The sequence below is a fragment of the Saccopteryx bilineata genome, chromosome 6 (genome assembly GCF_036850765.1).
Source record: "Saccopteryx bilineata isolate mSacBil1 chromosome 6, mSacBil1_pri_phased_curated, whole genome shotgun sequence".
Classification (NCBI taxonomy): Eukaryota; Metazoa; Chordata; class Mammalia; order Chiroptera; family Emballonuridae; genus Saccopteryx; species Saccopteryx bilineata.
The window spans coordinates 138,116,196-138,130,479 of NC_089495.1; the positions used below are offsets into that span (position 1 = coordinate 138,116,196).

General features: G+C 45.8%; 1 protein-coding gene across 6 annotated transcripts in view; it reads right to left on the reverse strand.

Annotated features, from left to right (window-relative positions):
* Positions 1-4,780: 4,780 nt before the first annotated feature.
* KIDINS220 (kinase D interacting substrate 220) overlaps positions 4,781-14,284 on the reverse strand; it is a 108,367-nt gene continuing 98,863 nt past the window's right edge. For all 6 annotated transcript variants that reach the window (XM_066237245.1, XM_066237243.1, XM_066237241.1 and 3 more), the window contains 4 exons: positions 13,498-13,626; positions 11,095-11,193; positions 9,934-10,170; positions 4,781-7,687 (listed from right to left, as the gene is read on the reverse strand). In XM_066237245.1, the coding sequence (XP_066093342.1) occupies positions 6,443-7,687; positions 9,934-10,170; positions 11,095-11,193; positions 13,498-13,626 (1,710 nt within the window). In that variant the 3' untranslated portion in view covers positions 4,781-6,442. The remainder of the gene's footprint in view (positions 7,688-9,933; positions 10,171-11,094; positions 11,194-13,497; positions 13,627-14,284) is intronic.

Consider the following 14,284-nt stretch of genomic DNA (forward strand, 5'->3'; position numbering starts at 1 on the left):
ATATCTGACAGTACGTCTGATAAGGGGTTAATAACCAAAATTTATAAAGAACTTGTAAATCTCAACACCAGAAAGACAAACAATCCAATCAAAAAATGGGCAAAAGAAATGAATAGACACTTCTCCAAAGGGGATATACAGATGGCCAATAGGCATATGAAAAAATGCTCAACATCACTAATCATTAGAGAAATACAAATTAAAACAACGAGATATCACCTCACACCGGTCAGAATGGCGCTCATCAACAAAACAACACAGAATAAGAGCTGGCAAGGACGTGGAGAAAAGGGAACCCTCCTGCACTGCTGGTAGGAATGCAGACTGGTGCAGCCACTGTGGAAAACAGTATGGAGATTCCTCAAAAATCTGAAAATCGAACTGCCTTTTGACCCAGCTATCCCACTTTTAGGAATATAGCCCAAGGACACCATAGAACGGCTCGAAAAGGAGAAATGCACCCCCATGTTTATGGCAGCATTGTTCACAATAGCGAAGATCTGGAAACAGCCCAAGTGTCCGTCAGAGGACGAGTGGATTAAAAAGCTTTGGTACATATATACTATGGAATACTACTCAGCCATAAGAAATGATGACATCGGATCATTTACAATAACATGGATGGACCTTGATAACATTATACAGAGTGAAATAAGTAAATCAGAAAAAAAACTAAGAACTATATGAATCCATACATAGAAGGGACATAAAAATGAGACTCAGAGACATGAACAAGAGTGTGATGGCAACAGGGGTGGGGGGTGGGGGGAGGGGGGATGGGGTGAAGAAGGAGAGAGGGGTTGGGGGAGGGGAGGGGCACAAAGAAAACCAGATAGAAGGTGACAGAAGACAATTTAACTTTGGGGGAGGGTTATACAGCACAATCAAATGTCAAAATAATCTAGAGATGTTTTCTCTCAACATATGTACCCTGATTTATCAATGTTACTGCATTAAATTTAATAAATTTAAAAAAAAAAAAGAAAAAAAAAAGAACTATATGAACCCATGCATAGATGGGACATAAAAATGAGACTTCGAGACATAGACAAGAATGTGATGGTAACAGGGAGTGGGGTGGAGGGGTGGGGAGAGGGCGAAGAAGGAGAGAGAGGGGGTGGGAGGAGGGGAGGGGCACAAAGAAAACCAGATAGAAGGTGACGGAGGACAATTTGACTTTGAGTGAGGGGTATACAGCATAATCAAAGGTCAAAATAATCTGGAGATGTTTTCTCGGAACATATGTACCCCGATTTATCAATGTCACTGCATTAAAATTAATAATAATAATAAAAAAAAACGAAGACACAAAAAGAGTGAAAGGAATCCAGGTAAAAGGAAGACAAACAAACTCCAAAAGAAAAGAACTTCTTTAAAAAGAAAAAGTTTAATTTGCATTCAGTATTAACAATATGCAATTTATAAATTCTCAGAAACACAGCCTTAAAAGTGCAAGGGTCAGGAACTATATAATTCTGAAAATAATCAAGGTTTTATTAAACATTTGACCAAGAAGACACTATAAGATAGGACACGCCAGGTTATGTGAGTTTATTTATATGCTTTTGGCTCAACATCTGGGCTTCTACCTAAATAATGTTATATAAGGAACATTTCATTAAAACCAATTCAGATTTAACAGCTACTAAGAATGAAGATAAGGGGGAGAGGTGAACAAGTCTCTTCCCCCGCCGGCCAGGTGGCAGGAGTGCTGGGCAACGGGCGGCATCCTCTTCGCCCCGCCCCTGACGTGTGACAGGGAAGCCCAGGAGTTAGCGAGTGGACAGGAGGACCGGCCTATGGGCGGGGCACTAACACCTACCACCCTCGTCACCTTGAAGGAAAATGAGGTCAATAAGCAAAGACTAGATGTTACCATTAGGACACGACAGTGAGGAAGCAATGTTGTCTTAATTATTTCAAACAGCTTCTTAATTTAAAGGAACTGGAGGATGTAGTTCTCTATTCTCTTGAAAGGTAAAATTTCATTTATTCAAGTTCTAATAAATCAATTTGATATATTATTATGTATTTTGTTAAAACCATGGAAAAGCTAATAAAAGGCTCCTCATATGTAAGCGGTAGAATATATAACTTTAAAAAAGTGTCATTAGCCTTATTTATAAACAAATGACAGACTCGAAATATCCTGTGTGCTCTAAAAGTCACACTGTCTTGATTTTATAATATTATGCAATTCACGTTTTTTCCGACTTGGGTTGGTCTCCACTCCATTTAGGCCAAATCACTAACATTTTTATTTACTCACTTTTTAAAGAGGTATGCTACTAATAAGTCTGGAAATAATTGCTCTTTCTTCTCGACTAACGAGTCTTACAAATTCTTGACTTTCTTAATGCCCCACTGTGACCGGGGTTCAGCATGGCCTCTGCCTACGGCCCTCCAGGCCCCTATCGAAAAGTTCTGTGCTCGGGTGCAGGAAGTCCCAGCCACCAGGCCTTCCGCCGCCCAGCCCTGGGTACAGCAGACTCGTGCTACCTGAGGCTGGCCCTTCCTAGCCATTTTACCTGAAAGCTTCAACCATGTATGTAGGAGACAATGGTGGGTTTCCAGCCATGACTCGAGATGTTTCTCCTTTACCTCTCTCTTTTAAAATGGTGAGAATTAACCTGACCAGGCGGTGGCGCAGTGGATAGAGCGTCAGATTGGGATGCTGAGGACCCAGGTTCCAGACCCTGAATTGCCAGCTTGAGCGTGGGTTCATCTGGTTTGAGCAAAAGCTCACCAGCTTGGACCCAAAGTCGCTGGCTTGAGCAAGGGGTTACTCGGTCTGCTGAAGGCCCGCGGTCAAGGCACATATGAGAAAGCAATCAATGAACAATTAAGGTGTCGCAATGTGCAACAAAAAACTAATGATTGATGCTTCTCGTCTCTCTGTTCCTGTCTGTCCCTGTCTATCCCTCTCTCTGACTCACTCTCTGTCTCTGTAAAAATAAAATAAAATAAAATAAAATAAAATAAAATAAAATAAAATAAAATAAAATGGTGAGAATACAAATTCTCATTGGTGAGAGCCGTTGTCAACAGCTGCCTTTAACACTTGACTTTGGAAACTGATTTGTTTACGTACCTCCGTTTAAGCTGGATCCTCTGCCGATCTATCTACCTCAACGGCAGTACTTTTTCCCTAGGCACGAAAGGGCTCAAAGTTACACAGGGTTTCCAGTTCTCTCTCCAGTTTATCAGTCTCAGCCAAGGGCTCTCAACCTTTCAGAAGTGACCAGCTATTAAAAAAACCTCACCCAGTGTGGGCTCACTGTTTACATACAAATTTCTTCCTATTTTCCAATTCCTTTGCATAGTTCCGGACTACTATTATTGCTTAAAGCTCTGAGGTAGAAAAGAGTAGGTAAGGGGCACCACAACCTGGACATTAAAAATGGATTCATTTCATTTAGCCCACTCCCACGCCAAAAACATCTCTCAGCCTGTGTCTTCCCTTCCCCGCCGAGGGCCAGCCTCAGTCCAGGGCAGGTGGGAGTCTAGGAGCCCGACGGCCAAAGCAGTTACTTCCATTGCACCCCACCCCACCCTGCTCCCTGTGTACTGCGTCATGCCCCTGACCCGTCACATGAAGGACAGTGCCCTCTAACTCTCTTTTCCCGGCAGTCACTTTGATTTACTCAAAGTTAGCCAGGAATTCAGGCATTTTCCAATTCTGGGATACTTCTAAAAGGCTGAGAATTCCCGATGTCACCAAAAATTATATCATCTTAAAACTTATTAAATTTAGTTCATTTAGCCAGAATAATAAAGGACTTCATTTCATTTAGAAGAATATTTTCTGACAGTTAGTACTGGCAAGAAAAAACAAGATCATGGTCACACATCTATTTTACTGCAGCACCGTGAAGCAGGTGGTCCGAAGAGTTCTCGGTGTACGGTGAGAAGTGTAGCAAATAAGATTCTAAAGTTATTTGGCTAGGCAATTAAAGTGATTCCGACTGCTCTATGAAATGTAACACGAAACCGTCCTCCCATTAATAACAGAAGGATTAGCCCAGATGCAAATGCTGACATTTCCCCAAATCTGAGCGCCGATGCTCACACACTCAGCATAGCACAAGCACCGCAAGACACCACCTGCTTCCGTGCCCCTTGGTCCCTCCTGTGGAAAGGCACCCCACACGTCTGGGATGAGGGCCTGGCTCAATACTGCGCTCTGTGAGCAGAGCCAGCCGGCGGCAGGTGCAGGGAGGGCTCACAGAACGTGGCAGAACTCGGAGCGAAGCAGATCTCAAGGCCTGGCAAGAGGGGGCGCTGGTCTCCCTTCCTGCCATCTCCCACCCCGCTTATAAGAGCTCTGCATCGGGGAGAACCAGCCTGTGCTGCGCGGTGTGAGCAGATTCACACACACATGCACACACGCACATACACACACACACTCAGAAGGATGACGGTGTGACTCAATAGCCCATCTGGTCTGTCAATTTCTGTAATGGTATGAGAAAGCAAAATTTTCCAGAATGTTCACATAGTAATTGACACCCTCCCAGGATCCGGACACTCAATGGTGGTAGCGCCACAGGGCACCCGCGCTCCCCCCAGCCGCTTGGTCCCTGGGACCAAGCGCCCAGCACGCTCAGTGGCCAGAGGCACTCAGACCACCTCCGCCAGCCATGGAACGGCGACGTGGGCTGAGTGTGACCCTGACCACCGTTAACAAGCTTTAGCCATATGAAAAAACAAATTACTTTTTTATTTTTAATCAAAATGTGAATCATTACCACTGTTGTAAATAAATATTCATGAGTCAAAATAGCATGCAATTTTTTTATTTTTTTCTAAATCTATTTGTATACTTAATACGATTGTATTTAACTTCACAAACAGCATGAATACACTACAGTGACATTAGGCTGCATCTACTCACCTGAAAAGGAACAAAATACTGCCTCTGAAATAATTACTAATTATACAACATTACAAACTGATAAACACTATAAATACTAAAATGTTAACATTTCACTATATAATATCAGTAACATCTTGTCTTTTTAAAATTGGTTAAAACATTTGTTAAGATCATGCAAAATAAACACTTTATGAAAATGTGAGATCACACTCAAACGTCAAGCCAATGAAGCCCAAGACAGCAACTATGCAGTGCAGTGACTGATCAAGTAATAATTTACTCAGCATGTTAATAAAAATCCATTACGTGAAAATCGTCACGAACGTAACACTAACTTAGGTAATCACACATCTACAATCTCACCATCTACAATCTTATCTGATGATATACTGCCAGAATTCTACATAAATTAGAAATCTTAACACATGATGACGGCACATTCCTAACCCACAGACTACTCTTAACTCTGCCAGCAGTAAATGAAGTCACACCAGCTATGCCCTCTTTTCACTCTTGCTTTATGCTTCTAAACTTTTCTAAAAAGTGGTTCTCTTTGCATGATCCTCCCCTGGAATTAACATGCTGACGTAGATGAATACATGAAGTTGATAGACTCAGCCCAGGTGTGGAAGGCAAAGATTTAGTTTTAACTAATTTGTCACTGACTTTCTCGATGTAATTATTTCCTCATTTTCTCGTTCCATAAATATTTATTAGTGCCTCATAAATATTAGTGCCTATTATTACCCATGCCTTCCCTGACTCTCCAGAGAAAGAAAGAAATCGTTTTTCCCTCTCCCTACAAGGCTCACAAACATGATTTACAGGAATCATGGAGCAGAAGGGGGTGCAGGGGGTCCTCAGGCCAGTAGGTGGCGTCCGAAGCCCGCTCTGGGACTAGAGAGAAGAAAGCATCCAGGTCATGGGGAGGTGGTGGGCCCCACCCCCTCTACCTGCAGCTTGTAATGGCCCAGCTACTGGGGCTCTCCTTTAGAAACTTCTGACTCACTTTCTTATCAATTTTTAAAGCCCTCTTTTATCCTGTATTTCCTACTTAAAATTTTAAAACCCTTGATGAGCCATTTGACTATAATATAGAACGCTGGCTCTAAATTTCCTCTGAGTCTCTGGGCTACCCCATAATCTGCCAGTTCCTACCTGTTACCCGCTAAGAGCAACACCGGCCCTGGCCCAACCACAGTGCGCCTCAAGTACTTGCTGAGTGAATGGTCTCCAGAGGGATCTCAAGCTATTAATTTTCTTTGGCAAATTAAAGCCTTTACATTTAATCAAATATCTAACCTACTTTTATACTCAGATCTTGTCTCAAAAATGTATATGGGATACGTGCCAATGAAAGGTATAATGGTGAGTTTACAAAGACCACAGAGGTGGTGAACCAACCAGCCTGTCGGATGCTCCAGCATACGTCTCTCTCACCAAAGGCCTGCTGTCCCCACTCAGCTGTGCACGAAATGCAGGAAGACCGCCTGCATGGGTGGAACCACACAGAACCCGGGCAGCTCTGTCCCAAGGACATAGCACCCTGCTCCATGCCGCCGGCCCTTACAGGATGCTTTCTCTTTCCTCCCCAAAGCCGGTGCTGTCCGAGGTGACCGCCAGCAGCTCCGAGGAGTCCTTGGAGAGCCGCGTGTAACTGGGGCGTGGGCCCCGCTTGTGTGCCCCGCTCTTCAGGTTTTCGTTGTGCACAGCGGCCGGGTTGGAACTGGAGGCAGGCCTCAGGGTGACCGGGGCTGGCTCCTGGGTGCTCTCCCTGTCGTCAAGGTGCTGGTTGGCTCTGTTGGCAGGAGCACTGTTGTTGTTCAGGGTCACAGTGCTGGGGGTCCGGTTTAGGTTGTAGGCCCTCTGGCAGCCAGGCCAGCTCTCCTCAGGGCTGCTGGCCACCAGGCTGCACTCGGACGGGCTCTTCTTGTCCTCAGAGCAGATGGACATGCGCGCCAGGCCTGGGTCCGGCAGGCCACTCAGGCTGTGCGGCACACCCTCCTCCAGCTCGATGAGGTTGGCCCGCTCCAGCCCCAGCCGGGCGTCGGCCGCTGCATCATTGTGCAGGGAGTGGCTGGGGGAGCTCTCGCTGGAGCGCACGCCTGAGTCCGATGAGTCCTTCTTGTCCAGGAGGGCGTCAGACAGGTACTCCTTGGCTTTGATGAAGGTCCTGAGGGGCTCAGCGCTATGCTCGGGGGACCGGGCTGCCCGCTCCGCCTTGCCTTCGGCTCTCCTGTCCTTGTCATCTCTGAGCAGCGGCGTGTTGTCCGACTCCTCTGTCCCGGACTCGTCCTCGTCGCTGGGGAGCTTCTGATAGCGCAGCCCGCCGCCCTTGAGTTTCAGGTCTGTCTGGAAGAGGCTCGGCCTCTCCGAGGACCTCCTGCCCAGCAGGAGCTTACTGCCAGACTGGTCGGACTTCTCATCCTCCTCCGTGATGGGGTCTAGGGGCGACGCCTCATTGGTGGAAACCCCTGAGGACGAGTAATCCAGGACATCCCCCCTCTTCATTAAGAATGACTTCCTTCCATCGTCAGGCTTTGGCTCGCTCTCCTTCCCTCTTTCTGGCTCCAGACCAGAGTGAATGGAGCCCCCGGAAGAACTCTGACCTGTGTAATATGTGCTGTGCGGGGAGGACCGGCCACTGATGGTGGTGCAGCCCGGGCCCCCCTCTAACTGTGACATCTGGGCAATGTACTCCCTATAGGCGTCTCGGTACTCAGCCTGCACCTTGTCAGTGAGCTTTGAGATTTCAATACTGGAATCCTGGGAATTGAGACTCGAAAGACTTGGGGTTCTGCGAGTCTGTGACTGTGAAGACAGGAAGAAAAATAATTTAAGAACTAGGTAAGCAAAAATAAAAGGCATAATACACGTCGGCTCAGGAAATACAGGGCAGGGAAAAGGAGGTTTGCAGTTGTTTGTATAGAAAATAATACAATAATAAATAAATAATACAAGAACAAACTCTGTGTTTCACATACAGCTGCAAACCCACTTTTGCCCACCCTGTACGCAGACGTACACTGAGAATTTTTAGTCCTCAACATGCCAAATTCTTTGTGTAACAGTTTAACAAAAGCTGTGAACTAGGGACTACTTTTACTATTTATATTAACATTTTAATAAAATTAGTTTAATATTTAAAAGTATAATTAAAGGTTGTTCTAACAAGCCATCTCAGCACTTGTTTTTATAACTTCAAACTTTTAACTTTTATTTAAGGAAAAAGTCACTTTCATTAATAAGAATGTAAACATTCCCCTTAGAAAAAAGAAAAATGATTCGAGTTAAGCTGTATCTCAAAAACAAAATACATCTTCAATGTATGTTAAAAAGAACCTTTCTCAGGTTGTAGGACATAACATTACAGTCAGATTTCAATTCAGAGTAACTAAATGTACTCAAGGAGAGAGAGAGAGAGAGAGAGAGAACTGAAAAGGAGCGGTGAATGGAGGCTACAGAAGAGAGACTGCAGGGTCGGACGACAGAGACAGAAGCCACAAGGCTGAGAGGTCTCAGTCAACAGAGAAATGAAATATTCTTGAAGGACTGATTCCCAGCAAGAAGTTTTAGGATTAGAATTGCTTCTGATCCCCAAAAAGCTAATAAATGAGAAAGTCCAGACCAGGACACAGCGGTAGGACAAGGAAACAAGGTGAGGATGCTGCAGGGACAAGACAGAGGCTGAGACAATGACAGGCAGCAGAGTCCCCCCCTACGGGAGACCAGGCCAGCCCCTCGCAAAGGCCCCATGACCGCTGGACTGCCAACAGCATCTCCTCCGCTTTCCGACGCAGTGTCCCTTTCCAGGCTATGTGAGGATGTCATGCACTCTCCATCACAAGAGCTCATTGCGAAGCAGATGGGGGCATCCAGCTGTGTACTGTGAGGTCAGCCATTAAAGAGACTGGCAACACAACATCACTTTCACTACATTTTGTTTTGCAAAATACTGTCATTTTTACTAAAAATGTTAACCTATAATGGATTTATTTTGAAATAAATATTTTTAAGTTTCTCCATTTTTATTTCTAATACAGTAAACACTGACAGACAAAACTTACATGAACAAAAGTTCTTTAGGGCCTTCAATAATTTTTAAGAGTGTAAAAGGATTCTAAGATTTCTTTTTTAGAACAAGTTTGAGAACTGCGACGTTAGTGGAAAGGCTGTGGGTTTCCAGGTCGTAGCGGAAACAGCAAGCGCGGAAGAGCAGGGACACATCCACCAGAACCAGGGAAGGAAGGAACCCTGCTGTAAAGCAGGGAGAGGGCAGAGTGGGCGTTGTGAGACAAAGGAAGTTTGTTTTCATCTTAGGGCGCACCCAACAATATAATGCTTTTCCAACTTAAGGAAGTAAGGTAGGTAGTATGTAGAAAAAGGTAATAGCAGAAAAAACACTCTTACTACCAAACTGACCACCCACCCAGCACGGCTTGTCCCCTGGGGCTTCTGTTATTATGTGTTTCTCTGTAGCTACCTCCTCCTCTCTCTCCCTCGCCTGTCCCACTGTCCTCCCTAGTCTGTCCTTCTTCCCCTTCTCCCCTTACACTTTTTCACAGTCTCTCACTTTGATTTTGCTCCTGACCCCCCCACCCCCTCCTCTAAGAACAGGCAGAGAAAGCACTCGCACATCTACATCAGATAAGAAAAGGAGGCGGGGACTCAGAGTGTAGACATGTGCACTGAAAAGCCACACGGTGGGGCTCCAGGGATGCTACGCGGCAAGTTTTCTAGAAAAGATGTGTGTTAACCAAAGACTACTGAATTTACAGGAAACAGCAGGACAACTCGACTTCCCTGCCCCACACTAGGGCGGCCCAGCCCTGACTGCTGTCTCCGCCTGGCCCCGGCATCACTGTCCCCGCCGCTCTGACCCACTCTAGAGGAGCCCTGTCCTCTCTCTGCGGCTCTGAGGAACCGAGAGCGATCCACTAGGTCACTCGTGCTCGGGACGTAGCTCATAACGACGAGTCCAGCGCACCAGCATGGCCATGGCACATTCCACACTGCCCGCGTTCTCTAGCAACATGAAAAGCGACTTTAATAAATACCTGCCAGCTGAGATTGCTGTGGCGCGGGGCACCTTCATCGAGGCCAAGCGTGTTGAGCTCCTCAAAGCTGAAGTTGAGCGTGTAGGGGGCCTGCCCAGAGAGCTCAGTATGCGGCAGCTCTGAGTGCGAGGGCCGCCGGGCTGGCTCGGCCGGCGCCACGGGGCCCAGGCCACTCTCTGCGAGCAGACGCGGGTCTTCAGGGACCGCCTGGCTCTCCGCGGTTCTCATCTCTAGCACCTTCACAGAGAAAAAGTATCATTTCTACCCACATTCACAAGTCACATGTTATAAGCTTTAGAATTATTTTTCAAATAAAACATTACAAGGTTCTAATGGGAATAAGAAAGCATCCTTCCTATAGGTGGATCTGTATTGTACCTGCTTATCTTGCATTTTAATACTAAAAGAAGGAGTGGCAATAATCATGTGTCTATTATACTCTAATTTACCATGATGCTATTATTTCAGTGTAAAATTTAAGAACAAAAACACCACTGGGGTGTGTCCTGAAAGCCAGAGCCGGGCAGGAGCAAACTCAGGGAGAGCAGATCTTAATCAGGAACAACTGCAGGGGGGACAGAGACTCGGGGTGGAACCGCTCAGCTCCCAAAGCGACAGGGACAGGTGGGCGCTGACAGCAGGAGCAGGGTGGGGCGTGGGTGGGCAGAGCCAAGAGGAAACATCAGGGGTTGGGGGAGATTCTTGCTGAAGGCAGACCAGGGTGCCCAGACGTCACCTGAGGGTGGTAGGCAATGAGGAGTGTGACCTGATACCAAAGGTGCCAAGACGTTGCGTGGGGGTTTCTAAACTGACTCGACATGGTCCTTGCTGTAACTGGGCGACGCAGGCCTGACAAGGACAGACTCCAAGGTCAAGGCCCAGAGGCTTAGAGGAGCCTGGCCAGAGGCAGGTGAGGAAAGTCTGTAGAGGACAGCATGAGGAATAAGCAGGAGCCTCTTTCTCAAATTTCCCAGTGAAATGCCCAGAAGGCCAAGGTAGTTACGTACTGCTGTGGGTATTGTCAAACAGAACACACAAGGGTTGGGCAGAAGTGTAAAATGCAGTTTTTACACACTTTCTAAGAATAAAGAAATATAACTGTTAAGACCAAGATTTACTGGCATTTGTTATATACAATGTTGCAAATATAGAACATCTTACTGTGCTTCTAAAAAGATGCCAGTCTCCAAAATTCATATTCATTTCTTTCTTCAGTTCATCAATGTTACACTGAGCTAACACACGGCCGTTTATGTTTGCCTGGATAAAAATAAAAACAAATAAAAGGCAGAGAAAACGTGACATATTCTGACTTACTAGTGACTTAAAGGTACATTTATATATGTAGTATTAAGAAATTCATTCGAGACTAGAAAATATTGACCTAAAAGGTTATCCTATTTAACAATATAACAGACATGCTGAATCTGAACACCATAACTCATTCCTTGTTTCCCAAATGTCTTCAGTACTCAAGTAAAACAAATCACTCTATGGGGACCAGCCCAACAGCCACTTCCCCAACTATTCCCAAAACAACTGCCCTGCCACGGACAATAGCAGACTGTTAGTTTTCCACTCTAATCTTGTACAGTATAAACATGGACACCAGCTGCTGGGAGGGGACAGAGATGTCTGTCAGCGTGTAGGGCCCTGACCAAGTTCCAAATGCAGGAAGCTGGATTTGGTTGTATGTACTGGTTATAGTGGATAACCTCAGCCATAAACGATGTCCATCCACTAATTTCCCAGTCCATTAAGTTCACAAATAATAACCACATCATTATTAGGTCTCTGTAATTCTAGTTTCCCCAAATAAGAAATCATGAAATCTTCCTTATTAATAATAGATAGCTTACTGATTTTCAAAATACAAAACCTGACTTTATGAGTTGTGGTAAATTATGGAATGCCTGTGTTTAGAACTGACAGACGTCAGTTTCCAAGTTCATTTGGAAGGGAAGTGTATGTGGAACAGGCCCTGCCCGAGCCCAGCTGCAGAAGGACTTGGCATCCACAGCCATGAGGAGCCAGGTGCCACGGGATGTGCTTCAGAGTCAGGGTCTGGGGCTAAGAGCAGAGTGGGCAGGACACCACGTCAGAGGGAAACAAAACTCCCTCCAAGATTCCCGCCGGGACCTCCCTCTGTCCTGACATGAACCAGCTGCCCAGAGTCAGGCTGGCAGCCCAGGAAGGCCTGCGCTTCTGCAGACACGGGTTAGCCTGACCAGATATGCAAGGAAACAAACATGCCCGGCCCTTTATGACTCAGCAGAGGTCGAGATGACTAGAATGGTACTCGCATATGCTCACAGTTCTTTTAGGAGGCATTCTTTCAAGTGTGCAAACATTTGGGGCTTATTATCAATGTTCCATGTCACTGTGCTCTGATAGACACGTGTGAGTGAGTGGAAATAACTCTTCTAATAGGCACTCAGTCAGCCTTGAACATGAGGAGCCTTCCTGGGAACCCCAGCATCGCTCTGAGCTCATGGAGCTCAGTAGCTACTGGGATTGAAGAATAAGGTCTAGGGAAAAATAAACCTCCTCCCACGTGTTAGCCTTCCAACCCAAACGCATGAAGCTCCCTCAAATGGGACATGACCGTTAAGTTCATAAGACAGAAAAGAGAATTTGGGAGAAATGAAGCAATTGTGGTTTACTTTGATAATTGTTAAGCCACAACTATTACAATTAAAGAAAATGTAATGTGAAAGGCCTTCAAGTGTGTAATCCTGCATATTAGATACAGGAGCAATTGTTTATCTAAATGTGAAACCCCTCAGACCTTTGTACTTTGAATGAAGGCATTTCTACTCATACCAGGTCATTTTTTTGTTAGTTTGTTTGTTTTGTTTTGTGGTTTTTTTTTTTACAGAGACAGAGAAAGAGTCAGAGAGAGGGATAGACAGGGACAGACAGACAGGAACGGAGAGATGAGAAGCATTAACCATCAGTTTGTCGTTGTGCATTGTGACACCTTAGTTGTTCATTGATTGCTTTCTCATATGTGCCTTGACCGAAGGCCTTCAGCAGACCAAGTAACCCCTTGCTCAAACCAGCGACCTTGGGTCCTCCGCATCCCAGTCCAACTCTCTATCCACTGCGCCACCGCCTGGTCAGGCACCAGGTCATTTTTAAAGTAACATTGCAATACAGCTACTTTCTTCTCTGCTTATAAACTCAGGACTAGCAGGGCAATTCCGGATACACAACAGTAAAAAGCATGTTTCCCCCCTCCCAGAGAGCTGCCTTTTCAGCAGAAAACCCTGGGAGGAGCTGAGCCCCAGACCCCGCCCTACCCGCTGCCCCTGCCCTGCCCTGCCCACGGAGTCAGCAGGTGCACTCACCGCCCGGCCCACTGCCCCGCCCACGGAGTCAATAGGTGCAGCCAGCCCCGCCCACCAGGTCAGCAGGTGCACTCACCGCCCCATCCACGAAGTCAATAGGTGTGCTCACCCACCCACCGCCCAGTCCATCCAGTCAGCAGGTGCACTCACCACCCGCCCACCAGGTCAGCAGGTGTGCTCACCGCCCGGCCCACCAGGTCAGCGGCGCACCCACCTTCTTGATGGTGGCACAGTACTGCGGCAGCATGCTCTGCTCCAGCCCTTCGATCTGCTTCAGTTTCTCACACACTGCGTCCACGTTCATGGAGTTCAGCGGTACTGTTCCTGAGGCTGGGCAGGGCCCCTAGGACAGCCGAAGAAAAACGCACGTATGAACAGCACACAATGTCAGACAGATGCGGTCATGTGACCAAAAAACTCCTGAAGTTACACAATGAAGTGCCCTGATTAACAATAAAGTTTCAACTACAGGACAAACAACAAATGTGTGTAGAAAGGGGAGATATCATCAGGGAATAATAGGTTTAGCTACAGTTACACCTTAAAAAGAGGATTTATGATAGATACAGCCTGATTGAAAACACTTTTTAAGAAAATAGAACATTCCATGAGCAAAGCCGAAGCTAACTGCCTAAATGTTCACCACCTAACCTCCAGAGAGAAGGGTGCAAAGGCCAGGCTTTTTTAAAAGAAGAGCAACGTAGGGAAAATAACTATTGCCTAGATATAAAAATACATGAGGTAAACCCATGAAGTAACTGAAAAAGTACCGAAATAGCCTTAACAAGCTCTACAGACTAACTAGCTCAATAATCTCCAACAGCTGAGTTTCAGAGGGATCTAAAACTGCCCCTTAAGAGTTCATACAATAACCATGTTAATATAAAACAACAGGATTACTTAACACATGTGAAAGTAAATAAAAGCCATTAGAATTTGGTCTCCTTTAACAGAAAAGTGGCAATAATAAATAATTCTAACCTTTTGTGACGATGGTGACA